The sequence below is a fragment of the Chrysemys picta genome, chromosome 19, assembly GCF_011386835.1.
Source record: "Chrysemys picta bellii isolate R12L10 chromosome 19, ASM1138683v2, whole genome shotgun sequence".
Lineage (NCBI taxonomy): Eukaryota > Metazoa > Chordata > Testudines > Emydidae > Chrysemys > Chrysemys picta.
Genome location: NC_088809.1, coordinates 25,550,224 through 25,566,568, shown reverse-complemented (window position 1 = coordinate 25,566,568; position 16,345 = coordinate 25,550,224). Strand labels below are relative to the sequence as shown.

Sequence of the window (16,345 nt, the reverse complement as noted above, 5' to 3'; positions counted from 1 at the left end):
ACTGGAGGGAAAATGAAACTTCAAGCGTCTCTTGCTTATTCATTTCTAAATGATTCTTTCATTTAAACATGACACTGTTGGAAATGCTTGTCCCATTCCATGTCTGCTGTATCTCTTGCAAAGCTTACGCCGCTCCATGTGCTCACAAGTGTGTGCGGTCGTCAGCGGTCGCATTTGAATATGCCTCTTGTGCAATGTTTTGAACTTCGGGACACAAATTTTAATGTCACTGAATGTATATAATATGCAAATTAGCCCATCATATGGAGTCATAATTGCTGAGCAGAATTTGCATACCAAGTGAGTTCAGGCTTCAGATATGAAGATTGAGTCTTAGTGGCTCCCAGGGGTTGTCATTGTATGAACCGCTTCCATTGGCGGCAACTGCTCTGACAGGCTACCCAGCTACTAGCTGAGGGCCTGTTGTAGGACAGGGATGCTCAGGAAATCATGCTGTGGCAGTTGTGCTTATTTGGCATGTCAGGTCCTATTTTACATTAATGGCCAGACTGTGCCTGCCCCTCTTCTACCTCCACCTCCTCAGCATGGAGCAAAGAATTGTTATTCTTGGCTCATCATAACTGTGAGGAAAATCAAATCCCATCTGTTTCTTTCAAAAGGAGGGAACAGAATGAGAGAATCGGCAGCAAACTCCTCTTGCTAAACACCCCCGTCCTGCCCATCACCATCTCTAGCCTTGCTGTGCCTCATGCTTGGGTCAGTGGTATAAACAAAGTGCCTTTCCTCCTGGCACCATCAGTCATCTGGCTGGTCCCCAGGGAGCCCTCCGAAACCACCTTGATAGCTACATACCATGAGCATTAGCCTGGTAGATGGCACTTCTGTGCACCTCAGTATTAAAACAACATTTGCTGGACTACCATGCAGGTTAGAATGCTCCTACAGCACCAAGCACAATGGGGCTCTGATCTTTATTGGGATTTTGAGCACAGCCATAATATACATAGCTCTAATAAGTCTGGCAGCATTGTCTTGTTATCTGCAAATAGGCAAGAGGAGAAATGCGTGTGAAATGACAAACCGTACAATGATGTGATGGATTTGCCTCGAGGACTTTGGGGCAGACATGAGGGGAATTTTTTTTTTTCCAGATGATGTGAGGAAGGCTCCTGGCTGAAATGGCCGTTCTAACAGCTCCTCTGCCTGGAATTTTATTAACACTGTTTTTCATTTTTATTACTTTGATGCCATAAAATGTTATGAAAAAGGTTCAACTAGCTCTGTTAACCTCCAGGGAGGAATCTTTGGGGTTTGCACTCTCCTGCTACTGAGGCCAGATCAGCTAAGAAGCACCCTACTGGGTATAGCTGGAAAACCCTAAACATCTCTGTGCTTTCTGCTTTACTTTTTCTTGTGCAATATATTGTTCTTTTTGCAAAGAAAACAGCAGGATAAATAGTTACATGAAAGGCGACTTGCAGAAGAGAATAGCAGTGGGATTGTGTCCTTTCCTTCTCTCTAGGATTAACAAAGAAGGGTTGAAAGGTTCTTTTCAACCTTTAAATATAAATAATATTAAATATTGTGTTCCCTGTTTTTTCTGGAGGCCTCCATGGGGAACTTGAGAATTAGAGCTTTCTCAGCCGTTAACTGGAGGGGTTGAATCACTAATGAAAAGATCTTTTCTCCCAACTCTTCATCAGGCATTTGAGTTAAAAATGTTCAACAAATACAAACAAAAAACCTCAAGAGTTTTAAACAATCTGATTAAAAATCTCTTCCCTGCCAGTTACTCAGGTTTCATTTTGTGATATTATGTCATGATCCTATTAATTCTCTGTAGAAATTATCTGTAAAGCCTTCCAGGTAAACAAGATCTGAATATCTATTAATCTGATTAATAACCCCTCCCCCCAAAAATTGTATCACATATATCATAAAGATGCAAAAATGGTACAAACCCATATCTTTCCTTTTGAAGCTATCTTTATTGTAACAGTAGGATTTATTTTAAACTCACAAGACAAAGGAAAGTGAGTTTTTAAATTCCATCTCAAGATATATTCAGACTTTGGCAGAATTTGCATGCTGTACATTACCATGGCACAATAGGGCAGACATTGAATTTCAGACTTCTAATGCAGTGCTGTGTGGTTTGCAATGATCTTTTTATTGTTTTTCCCTGCTTAATAAAAGTTAAATATACAAATTTGAAATTAACATGCTATTGTCTTGGCAAACAATGAAGCACATTCTTAATCATCACTTTGGCCTGTATGGCACCTTGCTATGACAAAAAAATCCTTTGCTTCACTATCATTGATGTCTGGATGGCTCTGGAAATATTGTTGGTTAGTGAACTGCTGGAGGGACAGTATGGGGAGCACTAACCATTGGACTGAATTCTCCCCTGCGTCGCACTCCAGTCAGCACAGGGGATGGGGTCTGTCAAGGCAGCCAGTTACATCCAATGCTGCATCCACTCAGCCCAGTGTCAGTTATGGCACCACAAGGGCAGCTCTAACGTATGCCACTGGTTGCCCCGAGTGATCTTATGTGAGTGGAGGGTTAGCAGTGGAGTACTGCTCTGCCTTGTCCACTCCCTCCTCTGTGCATGGGGTGGGGCATCTGGCACAGAAGATGGCTGTCCCCTGTGCCCAGGGAATTCTCTGCTGGGAAGCAGTAGCCATAAACATCTTTTAAGTGTTCTTATCGTCATGAAAATGACTGTAGCTGTAATTATAATGATCTTGTAATGTTTTGTGTAATTTCCTGTTGCTATTATTCCTTGCAACCAACAGTAAAACACACATGAAAGAGAGTCACTTAAAAGGACAGCATTAACTTGAAAACAAAATCCTGACTGAAAAGCCTGGGCCTGCTAAATTTACAAGTTATCCTGAAGATTATTATAACTCAAAGGTTGGCCAAAAAGAAATGTGTTCTCTCTTTTCAGTGTGTGAACATTGTCCATTTGACAACACGGTGGGTAAAGGAAGCTTCACACTCCCCTGGGATAGGAAGGTAGGGAGACCCCAATCCTGTCTCACTTCCTAACATGAGTCCTCCTATTGGCAGTAGTGGGGCTTCTCATGGGAGTAATGCAATGCACATGCAAGATCAGAGCCTGTCTGTGGCCGCCTTGGTGAAAAGACCCCCCCAGAAGATCAACAGCTGAACAGAAACCCCTTTGTGAAAAAGTAAGAGGGTTTTTTAAAAACTTCCTACATGCTGTTCATAGGAGCCTCTGCCAGGAACTGGATTTAAAAAAATTAGTTCTAAAAGAAGTCGCACTAGCAATGTCCCTTTAATCTCTCTGTGCTTGTGTTTACGTGTGTGAACTGGGTAGTCAGACTGGTCTCCCAGCAATAGGGCATGGCACTCACAGGAAGGGGGAGTTTTACTCTTCTGGGACATCCCTGAATCCCACAGCAGCCCGTGCTTGAGTCAGAGATGTGAGCTGCTGCTGTTATCTTAAGTGCCTATACACAAATGCAACAAGCCTGGGAAACAAGCAGGGAGAACTGGAAGTCCTGGCACAGTCAGGGAACTATGATGCGATTGGAATAACAGAGATTTGGTGGGATAACTCACATGACTGGAGTACTGTCATGGATGGATATAAACTGTTCAGGAAGGACAGGCAGGGAAGAAAAGTTGGGGGAGTTGCGTTGTATGTAAGAGAGTAGTATGACTGCTCAGAGCTCCGGTATGAAACTGCAGAAAAACCTGAGTGTCTCTGGATAAAGTTGAGAAGTGGGAGCAACAAGGGTGATGTCGTGGTTGGAGTCTGCTATAGACCGCCAGACCAGGGGGATGAGGTGGACGAGGCTTTCTTCTGGCAACTAGCAGAAGTTGCTAGATCGCAGGCCCTGGTTCTCATGGGAGACTTTAATCACCCTGATATCTGCTGGGAGAGCAATACAGCGGTGCACAGACAATCCAGGAAGTTTTTGGAAAGTGTAGGGGACAATTTCCTGGTGCAAGTGCTGGAGGAACCAACTAGGGGCAGAGCTTTTCTTGACCTGCTGCTCACAAACAGGGAAGAATTAGTAGGGGAAGCAAAAGTGGATGGGAACCTGGGAGGCAGTGACCATGAGATGGTCGAGTTCAGGATCCTGACACAAGGAAGAAAGGAGAGCAGCAGAATACGGACCCTGGACTTCAGAAAAGCAGACTTTGACTCCCTCAGGGAACAGATGGGCAGGATCCCCTGGGAGAATAACACGAAGGGCAAAGGGGTCCAGGAGAGCTGGCTGTATTTTAAAGAATCCTTATTGCGGTTGCAGGAACAAACCATCCCGATGTGTAGAAAGAATAGTAAATATGGCAGGCGACCAGCTTGGCTAAACAGTGAAATCCTTGCTGATCTTAAACGCAAAAAAGAAGCTTACGAGAAATGGAAGGTTGGACAAATGACCAGGGAGGAGTATAAAAATATTGCTCAGGCATGCAGGAATGAAATCAGGAAGGCCAAATCACACTTGGAGTTGCAGCTAGCAAGAGATGTTAAGAGTAACAAGAAGGGTTTCTTCAGGTATGTTAGCAACAAGAAGAAAGTCAAGGAAAGTGTGGGCCCCTTACTGAATGAGGGAGGCAACCTAGTGACCGAGGATGTGGAAAAAGCTAATGTACTCAAGAAAATAACAGAACACCACTAGCTGTCACCTTCAGCCCCCAACTAAAACCTCTCCAGCGCATCATCAGAGATCTACAACCTATCCTGAAAGATGATCCTTTACTCTCACAGATCTTGGGAGACAGACCTGTCCTCGCTTACAGACTGCCCCCCAACCTAAAGCAAATACTCACCAGCAACCACACATCACTGAACAAAACCACTGACTCAGGAACCTATCCTTGTAACAAAGCCCGATGCCAACTCTGTCCACATATCTATTCAAGTGACATCATCATAAGACCTAATCACATCAGCCATACCATCAGGGTCTCGTTCACCTGCACATCTACCAATGTGATATATGCCATCATGTGCCAGCAATGCCCCTCTGCCATGTACATTGGCCAAACCGGACAGTCTCTACGCAAAAGAATTAATGGACACAAATCTGACATCAGGAATCATAATACTCAAAAACGAGTGGGAGAACACTTTAACCTGTCTGGTCATTCAGTGACAGACCTGCGGGTGGCTACATTACAACAGAAAAACTTCAAAAACAGACTCCAACGAGAGACTGCTGAGCTGGAATTGATATGCAAACTAGACACAATCAACTTAGGATTGAATAAGGACTGGGAATGGCTGAGCCATTACAAACATTGAATCTATCTCCCCTTGTAAGTATTCTCACACTTCTTATCAAACTGTCTGTACTGGGCTATCTTGATTATCACTTCAAAAGTTTTTTTTCTCTTAATTAATTGGCCTCTCAGAGTTGGAAAGACAACTCCCACCTGTTTATGCTCTCTGTATGTGTGTATATATATCTCCTCAATATTTATTCCACTCTATATGCATCCGAAGAAGTGGGCTGTAGTCCACGAAAGCTTATGCTCTAATAAATTTGTTAGTCTCTAAGGTGCCACAAGTACTCCTGTTCTTTTTGCGGATACAGACTAACACGGCTGCTACTCTGAAACCTGGTCAGGAACAGTCAGCATGGATTCACCAAGGGGAAGTCGTGCCTGACTAACCTAATTGCCTTCTATGATGAGATAACTGGCTCTGTGGATGAGGGGAAAGCAGTGGATGTGTTATTCCTTGACTTTAGCAAATCTTTTGATACGGTCTCCCACAGTATTCTTGCCGCCAAGTTAAAGAAGTATGGGCTAGATGAATGGACTGTAAGGTGGATAGAAAGCTGGCTAGATCGTCGGGCTCAACGGGTAGTGATCAATGGCTCCATGTCTAGTTGGCAGCCGGTTTCAAGCGGAGTGCCCCAAGGGTCGGTCCTGGGGCCAGTTTTGTTTAATATCTTTATTAATGATCTGGAGGATGGTGTGGACTGCACTCTCAGCAAGTTTGCAGATGACACTAAACTAGGAGGCGTGGTAGATACACTAGAGGGTAGGGATCAGATACAGAGGGACCTAGACAAATTAGAGGATTGGGCCAAAAAAACCCTGATGAGGTTCAACAAGGACAAGTGCAGAGTCCTGCACTTAGGACGGAAAAATCCCATGCACTGCTACAGACTAGGGACCGAATGGCTAGGTAGCAGTTCTGCAGAAAAGGACCTAGGGGTCACAGTGGACGAGAAGCTGGATATGAGTCAACAGTGTGCTCTTGTTGCCAAGAAGGCTAACGGCATTTTGGGCTGTATAAGTAAGGACATTGCCAGCAGATCGAGGAACGTGATCATTCCCCTTTATTCGACATTGGTGAGGCCTCATCTGGAATACTGTGTCCAGGTTTGGGCCCCACACTACAAGAAGGATGTGAAAAAATTGGAAAGAGTCCAGCGGAGGGCAACAAAAATGATCAGGGGTCTGGAGCACATGACTTATGAGGAGAGGCTAAGGGAACTGGGATTGTTTAGTCTCCAGAAGAGAAGAATGAGGGGGGATTTGATAGCAGCCTTCAACTACCTGAAGGGGGGTTCCAAAGAGGATGGAGCTCGGCTGTTCTCAGTGGTGGCAGATGACAGAACAAGGAACAATGGTCTCAAGTTTCAGTGGGGGAGGTCTAGGTTGGATATTAGGAAACACTATTTCACTAGGAGCGTGGTGAAGCACTGGAATGGGTTACCTAGGGAGGTGGTGGAATCTCCTTCCTTAGAGATTTTTAAGGCCCTGTTTGATAAAGCCCTGGCTGGGATAATTTAGTTGGGGTTGGTCCTGCTTTGAGAAGGGGGTTGGACTAGATGACCTCCTGAGGTCTCTTCCAACCCTAATCTTCTGTGATTCTATGGCACCTGCCCCAACATGATTCCTATAGCAGAGCATTAGAAAAACACCCAATCTTGAGTTAAAAATTGCCAGTGATGGAGAATCCACCACGACACTTGGTAAATTGTTCCAAGAGTTAATTACTCTCACTGTTAACAGTACATGCCTTATTTCCAGTGTGAATTTGTCTAGCTTCAATTTCCAGCCATTGGATCATGTTAGACCTTTTTCTGCTAGATTAAAGAGCCCGTTATTAAATATTTGTTCCCCATGTGAATACTTATAGACTGTGATCAGGTCATCCCTTAACCTTCTCTTTCCTAAACTAAGTAGTTTGAGCTCCTTGACTTGGTCACTGTAAAGCAGGTTTTCTAATCCTTCAGTCATTCTCATGGGTCTTGTCTGGACCCTCCCCAATTTATCAACATCCTTCTTGAATTGTGGGCACCAGAACTAGACACAATATCTGGCACTGATGCGACCAGCACTGGAATACAAGGAGAAATCACCTCTCTACTCTGATTGGAGATTCCCCTATTCATGTCTCCCAGGGTCGCATTAGCTCTTTTGCCCACAGCGTTGCAGTGGGAGCTCCTGTTCAGCTGATTATCTACCACAACCCCCAAGTCTTTTTCAGAGTCTCTGTTTCCCAGGAGAGAGTCCCCCATTGTGTCAGTATGGCCTGCATTCTTTGCTCCTAGATGTGTACATTTCCATTTAGCTGTATTAAAACACATATTGTTTGCTTGTGCCCAGTTTACCAAGCAATCCAGATTGCTCTGTATGAGTGACCTGTCCTCTTGTTCATTTACCACTCCTCCAATTTTTGTGTCATCTGCAAACTTTATCGGTGATGATTTTATGTTTTCTTCCAGCTCATTGATAAAAATGTTAAATAGCCTAGGGCCAAGAACTGATTCCTGCAGGCCCCCACTGGAAACAGACCTGCTTGATGACAATTCCCCCTTTACAATTACATTTGGGTCAGTTAGCCAGGTTTTAATCCATTCAGTTTGTGCCATGGTCATTTTATATCATTCTTGCTTTTTAATCAAAATGTTGTGCAGTACTTAGTTAAACATCTTGTAGAAGTCAAAGTAGATTATATCAACAGTTACCTTTGTTAACCAAATTTATAATCTCATCAAAAAAGATATCCAGTTAGTTTGAGAGGATCTATTTTCATGAGCCCATGTGGATTTGAAATAATTATATCACTCTCCTTTAATTCTTTATTAATTGAGTCATGTATCAGCCACTCCATTATCTTATCCAGGATTGATGTCAGGCTGACAGGCCTATAATTACCCAGGTCATCCCATGTGCCCTTTTTAAAATTTTCACATTAGCTTTCTTGCAGTCTTTTGGAACTTCCCCAGTGCTCCAAGGCTCATTAAAAATCAGTGTTAATGGTCCAAGCTTCTCAGCCAGCTCTTTTAAAACTCTTGGATCCAAGTTATGTGGACCTGCTGATTTAAAAATGTCTGACTTTAGTAGCTTCTGTTTAACATCTTCCAGAGATACTAGTGGAATGGAAAGAGTGTTATCATCATTATATAATTTTACTTTTCACCTGAATACAGAACATAAGTATTTATTTAACATCTCTGTCTTTCTGCATTATTATTGATAATTCTACGATGTCCATCTATTAATGGATCAATACCATTGTCAGAATTCTTTTTTTCCTAATATATTTAAAAACTTGCTTCTTAATGTCCTTAACTCTGCTAGCCATAGAGTTCTCATTGTATCTCTTTGCTTCCCTTATCGATTTTCTACAGTTCCTAACTTCTGATTTATATTCATTACTATCAACTTCCCCTTTCTTTCTTTTGTTTGTTTATGTATAAAATGTTTATAGCTGCCCTCTAAACCACATAGATTTTTAACCAGCACAATCTTCTTCCTCTATTGTGGGATTGTGGGTTTGGGGGCTTATAGTAAGATGTTATTGAACAATTCCCAGTTACCATAGTCATTTTTCTGATTAAATTCTTCCTCCCAGCTGGCTTGGCTCATAATTGTTTTCAGTTTTGTGAAATTGGGGCTATTAAAGAACCAAGTATATATATATATATTTTTTACTGGTCTGGACTTTAATCTGTTTGCACATTATGAATGGGATCAAGTCATAATCACTTGTATCTGAGCTACCATTAATTTTTAGTTCTGTGATTAGTTCCTCTTTATCCGAAAGGACAAAGTCTAATACAAAACTCCCCTGTGTTGGATGCAACACATTTTGAGTTTGGAAATTGTGATCTCTAATGTTTAGAAATTCCAAGGATGTTTTAGTGCTGGCAGCAGGGGTGAAAGTAACCAGTATGGGCCGGCATGGTGTATTGGTAAAAAGTGTACCTCTGGTACCAGCCCGTACTCAGCTGACGTTAAAGTGCTGCTGCGGCAAAGGACCCTGCTTAAAGCCGGCAGTGCTTTAATGTCATTGCCCCTTTTGCCCCTCCCCCCCGGGCCACTGACAGGTGGTGGGGGGCAAAAGGAGCAGCTGCCCCAGGGCCATGATTTAAAAGGCCTGGGGCTCTAGCTGCCGTTGCTCCTACCGGCCCCGCCCCTTCCGCCTAAAGCCCCACCCCAGTCGGCCCCCATACTGGTAACTGCTTAATGTTACTTTTACCCATGGCTGGCAGCATGAGACCTCCAGCATGTGTCACTCAGATTGAAGTCCCGCCTGATCACGCAGCTATTTTTCCTACATGTTATACATAGGTGTGTAAGGAGATGGTCATTCTGTTCCTATGTGTGATTTGGTGGTCTGTAGCAGACACCACCTAATACCCTGCATTGTGCTTTATCTGTTAGGACATTGCTCCATAAGCATTCCAGATCATTTTCTTCCGAGTTATCAGTGACTCAAAAATGGGTAATGGCATTTTTGAGAGTGCCACTCGCCCTCCCCTTTTGCCCACTCGATCCTTCATGTCTAGGCTATGGCCATTGATTTTAACATTCCAGTTGTGTGAATCATCCCATCAGGTTTCAGTAATACCAAGTAGAACAAACTTACGCTCATAAACGTGTTTGTTACCCAGGCTCCTAGCATTGGTGTGTAGGCAAATCAAGAATTCCTTCTCTTCATGTCCTTTGGTTCCTTGATTAATTTTGTTCTCAACATCTCGATTTTGTGCTGGGTGCTTATATTGTCCCTCTTTTTACTCTCCCCTTTTGCTATTTTGCTATTAGTTTAGCGCCCTCCCAACTCCTTTGACCAGTAAACTTAGACCATCCCTGACAGGTGTTTGGCCACCTCCAATGATGGGGATTCCGCATTCTCCCTTCAAAGCCTATTCCATAATTTAAATACCCGTGTAGTTAGAAAGTTTTCCTAATATCTAACCTACATATCCCTTGCTGCCAATTAAGCCCATTACTTCTTGTCCAACTTTCAGTGGACATGGAGAACAATTGATCACCATCCTTTAGAACAGCCTTTAATATATTTTAAGGTTGTTGTCAGATCCCCCCTCCATCTCCTTTTCTCAGGAATAAACATGCCCAGTTTTTTAACCTTTCCTTACAGGTCAGGTTTTCCAAACCTCTTAGCATTTTTGTTGCTCGGCCCCAGAACTGCACACAGTACTCCAGCTGAAGCCTCGCCAGTGCCAAATTGAGTCCTGTAATGTAATAACAATTGTGGTTGTGCCTAGAGACATTCTAATTATTAAAATATAATAATTATTATTAAGTGAGTGGGGGTGATCCTCACAGCCTGGTTTCTGTGTTCTCCCCAGTTAGACAGAAAGGATAGTCTTGTGTGTAATAACATAAAGGAGTCGGGTGCCCTGAATTCTATTCACTTCCCTCATCTTTGAGCAAGTCACTGATGTGCTCGGTGCATCAATTTGTTCATTTGTAAAAGGAGGCAAATATTCCCGGCCTCACAGAAGTGCTGAGGTTTAATCACGTCTATGGAGCACTGTGAGAGTCTTGGATGGAAGACTCTAGAGGAATACAGAGAATTATTATTGGTGCCTTAATGCTCAGCAAAGCTTGCTCTCCTAGGTGGAGTGTGCATGACTGAGGTGAGTTGCATTGTCCATATCCTTGGAACTGACGCTGCTGGTTCCTGGAGGGGACGCTGAGTGATATGTGCTCGTTACATGGAGGTAATTTGGAGAAGCTGGGTTGCTGATGGAAGGGAAATGATTTGCCTTCCCCTATTAGTATTTTTGTTTGCAACTGTAAGTCTTTTGTTCCTTCCAGTGCTGAAAAAGGAGAGTTGTGTTAAGCTGTCATTCTGCTGACAGACCAGCCAGAAACATTCATGAGAAGTGGGCCTGTGAATGCGTTGAGATGTGGTGCCATTTCAGTCCCTATATTTCTGCCATAGGCAGTGAGTTCTGGGGAGCAGGTGGGTGTGCAGTCTGGTAATTAGCAGAGCAGTGTCTTTGAAGGCTGCAGGCTTCAGGGCTAGAGAAGAGGCTGGCTGCTGCAGAGAGGCCGTAGGGCTTTGACTGAGAAGGGCGAACCATTTTATAGTGGCCTGTGGAGAATTGGCCAAGTCAGGCCAGATCCTGCAAGTGTGCTGGGCATGGAGATGTGGGCGCTTGGCCGTGTTTGTGTAGCTGAAGCCTGGGGCAGTGCCACTGCTCTCACACGCCTGGCCTGGAGCGCTGAACAGCATCTCTCTCCTGCTGTGTTCCCTGCTAGCCTGCCGCAGTTCGGGTCTCAGGTGACTGCTCGTTTCCCTTCTCCCTGCTGGTTGGGAAGGAGGTGGGGAGACGCCTGCCTGCTGATCGGGCCCCTGCTGAAGTGACAAAAGCCAAGTGATTGAGTTCTGTGAGAGTCTAGTGCTGATAGGGTGACCAGACAGCAAGTGTGAAAAATCGGGACGGGGGTGGGGGGTAATAGGAGCCTATATAAGAAAAAGACCCAAAAATCGGGACTGTCCCTATAAAATCGGGACATCTGGTCACCCTAATTGCTGAGCACCAGACAGGCAGTGCCTGCAGGGCACTTGGGAACAGCCCGGCTAACCCTAGCACAGCTGACAGCAAGGCTCAGCCCACTCAGTGGCTGGGTGGAAGCCTTGGCACAGGCATGCGGGAAGCCCAGGTACATTTCTGGTCCCATGGGTCTCGCTCTCAGGCTGGCAGAGGCTCCGCGGAGAAGGGAGCTCCTGGCCTGCTCTGCAGTGTGACCCCTCTGATCTCCTTCCCTAGGCGAGGGGAGGAGTGCTGCAGGGGCTGGATGCTCAAGCCCAGTGGGAGGCAGGTGCAGATTGAGTCCTGTCCAGTGACCAGGGTGGAGCAGGCTGGGGGCAGATTCACTCAGTGTCTCCCATGCATCCATCTTTCTTCTCTCCTTTCTCCCTCTAGAAACAAAGGAGGAGCTTGAAGAATTAATGTCTGACATCAAAAAGACAGCAAACAAAGTGCGCTCCAAGTTAAAGAGTGAGTATCAGTCTGCAACAACACAAGGGAACCAGCCCCTGGCTGCTGCTCGTCTGTCCCTCAGCTGCCTGAAGGGTCCCTGCTGGACTCAATGCCTGTTCCCAGGACTGCACCAGCACTGCTGCAGCTGTACACAGGCCCCACACAGAGTGGGTGAACCTGCAGACTTGGTTAGCTCTGCTGTTGCCCCTCGGGTCACTCAGGAGACATGGGAAATGGGCTTCTGGTGACTGTGTGTGAGGCTTGTATGTTACACTCTCCGGAGTTTTGTTCCATGTTCTCTCTCCGTGCTGCGTAGCTCTGACCTCTCTCAGCACTGCAGTCTGAATCATAGAATCAGAAGGGACTCAGGAGGTCATCTAGTCCAACCCCCGGCTCAAAGCAGGACCAATTCTTAACTAAATCATCCCAGCCAGGGCTTTGTCAAGCCGGGCCTTAAACACCTCTAAGGAAGGAGACTCCACCACCTCCCTAGGTAACGCATTCCAGTGCTTCACCACCCTCCTAGTGAAAAAGTTTTTCCTAATATCCAACCTGGACCTCCCCCACTGCAACTTGAGACCATTACTCCTTGTTCAGTCATCTGGTACCACTGAGAATAGTCTAGCTCTATTCTCTTTGGAACCTCTTTTCAGGTAAGCAGCTATCAAATCCCCCCTCATTCTTCTCTTCTGCAGACTAAACAATCCCAGTTCCCTCAGCCTCTCCTCATAAGTCATGTGCTCCAGCCCCCTAATCATTTTTGTTGCCCATTTTTGAGTCTGTACAATGGAGCTATTCTCCAGCCCAGCTGGTTGTCATTCTGCCTCTGCCTGGGCCCTTGTTAACCCCGGCCCTGTCCTCAGGCTGCAAAAGCGGGTTAGAGGACTAGAGAGAGTATTTTACCAGGGGAGGTTAAAAGCTAAAGATGGCTAATGGTTGACAGAGGTAATCTGAGAAAGGTGCAACCACCAAGACCAGTGAGCAATTGCTCAGTGTGATTCAATGAGGCACAACCAGGACTCACATACAAGTCTCAGCTAAATAGCTCACTAAGCTGTCAGACTGCGGTGCCATCTCTCCCCAGGAGGGGAGAGAGACCCATGCTTGGGATATTTCCTATTAGACCAGAGAAGACTATGATTCAGACTGCAGTGCTGAGGGAGGTCAGAGCTACGCAGCACAGAGAGAGAACATGGGGGACATACCTGCCGGAGGGGCCTTCCCTGGGGCCCCAGCACTGGATGCAGCTTTCCGAGGGTGGAGAGGAATTATCTCTGCTTTATGACATGTGGCCTCTTTGAAATATGCAAGTGGAGCTGGCACATCCCTGCCGAGGTAATAGGGGAAACAAGTTGGCGTGTTGAGGCAAAGAGGCACCATCCTCTGTGTGTGCAATGGCAGAGTGCAAGGTTCCTGAACAGAAGTTCTTCTTCGAGTGCGGTCCCTGTGGGTTCTCCACTCCAGGTGACGGTGCGTCCCGGCACCGTTGATCAGAGATCTTCGGTAGCGGTGCCTGGTCGGGATGCACGCGTTCAGCTGCTGTCTCGCGGCTGCATTAGGGTCTGCCGGAGTACACGCGTCCCGCACCCCCCTCAGTTCCTTCTCAACTGTCCTCAGCTAAAGACGGGACTCGGGGCAGTGCTCATCTCTTCCCTGGTTACTGTAGGAAATAAGTAGAGAAAAATAGAAATACTTAGTTAGCCATTTTCCAGTTCTCCCTTTCCTTTACCATAGTTTGTTAGTTTTAAAAAAAATAATAACATTTTTTTCCCCTCAAGTTAGTCTCTCGTTGAGACTTCCGAGGCCGCTCATACTTTCATTATGGTGGGGTCTCCAGACTTTAAGAAATGTGGCTCCTGCAAGGAGTCTGATGGGCACTCACTCTGCGTCAAATGCCTCGGTGAGACACACGTCCCTGCGAAGTGTCTCCACTGTACCAACTTAAAAACTAGAGCTCGCCATGACAGAGACTTGTGGCTAAAAATGCTTCTCATGGAGAAAGCTCTGCAGCCGCCTATGGAGAACAGCAGTAAACCCTTTCCCTCCCGCTCCCCTGCCAAGTCAGAACCGACCGGGAGTGCGGCTTCGCCCTCTCACGCGAAGAGGCAGGAAGCCCTAATGTCTCCTCTCAGAGATACTCAAAAGGGTAAAGGATCTCCTGCAAGGTCTTTACCCTTGGCACTGACAGCGCCGACAGCAGGCAACTCTGATCGCCCCAACACCTCAGTGGCAAATCACGCGGGGCGCAAAAGTTGGGGACCCAACTTCTCACAGCGGGAAGCTTTCCTCGGCGCCGGTCCCACCTGCACCAATGATGGACCCGGTGCCGGCAGCGCGTTCCACTCCGGTGCCGACAAGAACGTCGGTATCGAGCCTGCCCGCCACCCCCGCCGGAGCAGATTCAGACCCCCCTGTGGGGCTCTTACAAACGTCTCGTGGCCCCTACTAAAGCCAATCAAAATTCACTCCGGGCTGCCGCTCACACTCCACGCTCCGCAGCGCACCAGCCTAGGGAGCAGCAACAATTTCTGCACTAGCAGGATATCTCTGTGGCCCCTGAGCCTGACTCTCCGCTCCTAGACACGGAGCACTCACTGTTTGAACAGCAGCTCTCGCCACCTGACCTGGCTACTTTCACTGACAGCGAGAACAACATACAGCAGCTGGCAGAGTTCTCCCCACCTGAGTCTCCCCCATACATATCCCAAGACATGGCGCATCATAGGAACTAGCCTCAGTTTCCCTACTTTGTCCCCCAATGGCTGGGACCCAACTTTTCCTATCCAGTGCCCTGGCCTCAGTGGTACCCGTGGTCGGCTCCTGCCACCGCTCCTCTTTGCGCCCCTTGTACCAGACCGCAAGCTTGTCCTACGCCTATATCCCCAGTTCCATCAACATCTAGAGCTCCTGAACCCTTCCCGGATTTTCCGGCTCCTGCCTCACCATCAGCCACAGAGGATGCCCTCATGCCTCCACCTCCACAAAACGGGGACAACTTTAAGCAATTCCAGGAACTTTTCAAGAGAGTGGCACTCAGCCAGGACATCCCTTTGGAAGAAGTCCAGGAGACACAACTTAGACTCCTCAAAATCCTCCAACCCTCTGCACCCTCAAAGATTGCACTACCCATAAATGAAGCCCTCCTAGAACCAGCTGATACTCTCTGGCAGACCCCTGCCTCCATCCCACCAACATGCAAGAAAGCTGAATGTAAATACTACGTGCCTGCGAAGGATGTTGATTTCTTATTTTCCCACCCACAACCCAATTCTCTTGTGGTGGATGTAGCGATGCCCAGAACAAAGCAGCCACACTACCAGCCCACTCCACAAGACAAGGACCTCAAACGCCTTGACCTTCTGGGCCGCAAGGTTTATACCTCTTCCACTCTACAATTTAGGATTGCAAATTATTCCACCCTCCTCGCAAGCTATGACTATGACAACTACAACAAGCTCTTTGATTTTGCCTCCCCTATCCCAGAGGACAGGAGAGAGGACTTCAAGTCAGTCCTCGTCGAAGGTCAGTTGGTGTCTAGGATGGCACTACAAGTGTCCACGGACATGGCAGATACAGCAGCCCGCACCACTGCCACTGCAGTGGTGATGCGCTGGTCTTCCTGGCTGTCTGCATCCGGTATCCCCAAAAATTTGCAGACCAAAGTGGAGGCTCTCCCCTTTGACAAAGATAAACTCTTTTCCAAAAAAAACGATGAAGTCTTTCACACTCTGAAAGAATCCAGGGTCACTTTGCACACATTGGGGATATACCCATCCATCCCTCGGAGATAGCGGTATCAACCTTATCAGAGGCCCCGCACACAACAATGTCACCGACCCCAGTCCAGACCGTATGACACTGGGAGAAACCGCAACAGACCTCCTAGGTGCAGGCAAAACCAGGCACAACCAACTACTTCCCACCCATCAGGAAACAAACAACAATTTTGAGGTGCTGGTCGGGGGTCTGCGTGACCACCCTTTGACTCTGCCACCTATTTGCCCATTTGGCCACCACCTCCAGGCTTTCCACCATGTCTGGCAACAGATCATGCAGGACTGCTAAGACCTGGAAATAGTTCAGTCAGGTTACTCCATCCCTTTCCTATCTTCCCCGCTCACCCTTTCCCCTTCCTCTTC

General features: G+C 46.5%; 1 protein-coding gene across 5 annotated transcripts in view; it reads left to right on the top strand.

Moving 5' to 3' along the window:
* STX1A (syntaxin 1A) overlaps nucleotides 1–16,345 on the top strand; it is a 286,732-nt gene that overhangs the window by 188,488 nt on the left and 81,899 nt on the right. For 4 of the 5 annotated variants that reach the window (XR_010593798.1, XR_010593799.1, XM_065573026.1 and 1 more), the window contains exon 4: nucleotides 12,150–12,224. The exons of the other annotated variant lie outside the window; for it this stretch is intronic. Coding sequence is in view for 2 of the 4 variants with exons in the window: in XM_065573026.1 (XP_065429098.1) it covers nucleotides 12,150–12,224 (75 nt within the window). In the remaining 2 variants the exon portion in view is untranslated. The remainder of the gene's footprint in view (nucleotides 1–12,149; nucleotides 12,225–16,345) is intronic. 5 annotated transcript variants of the gene reach the window in all.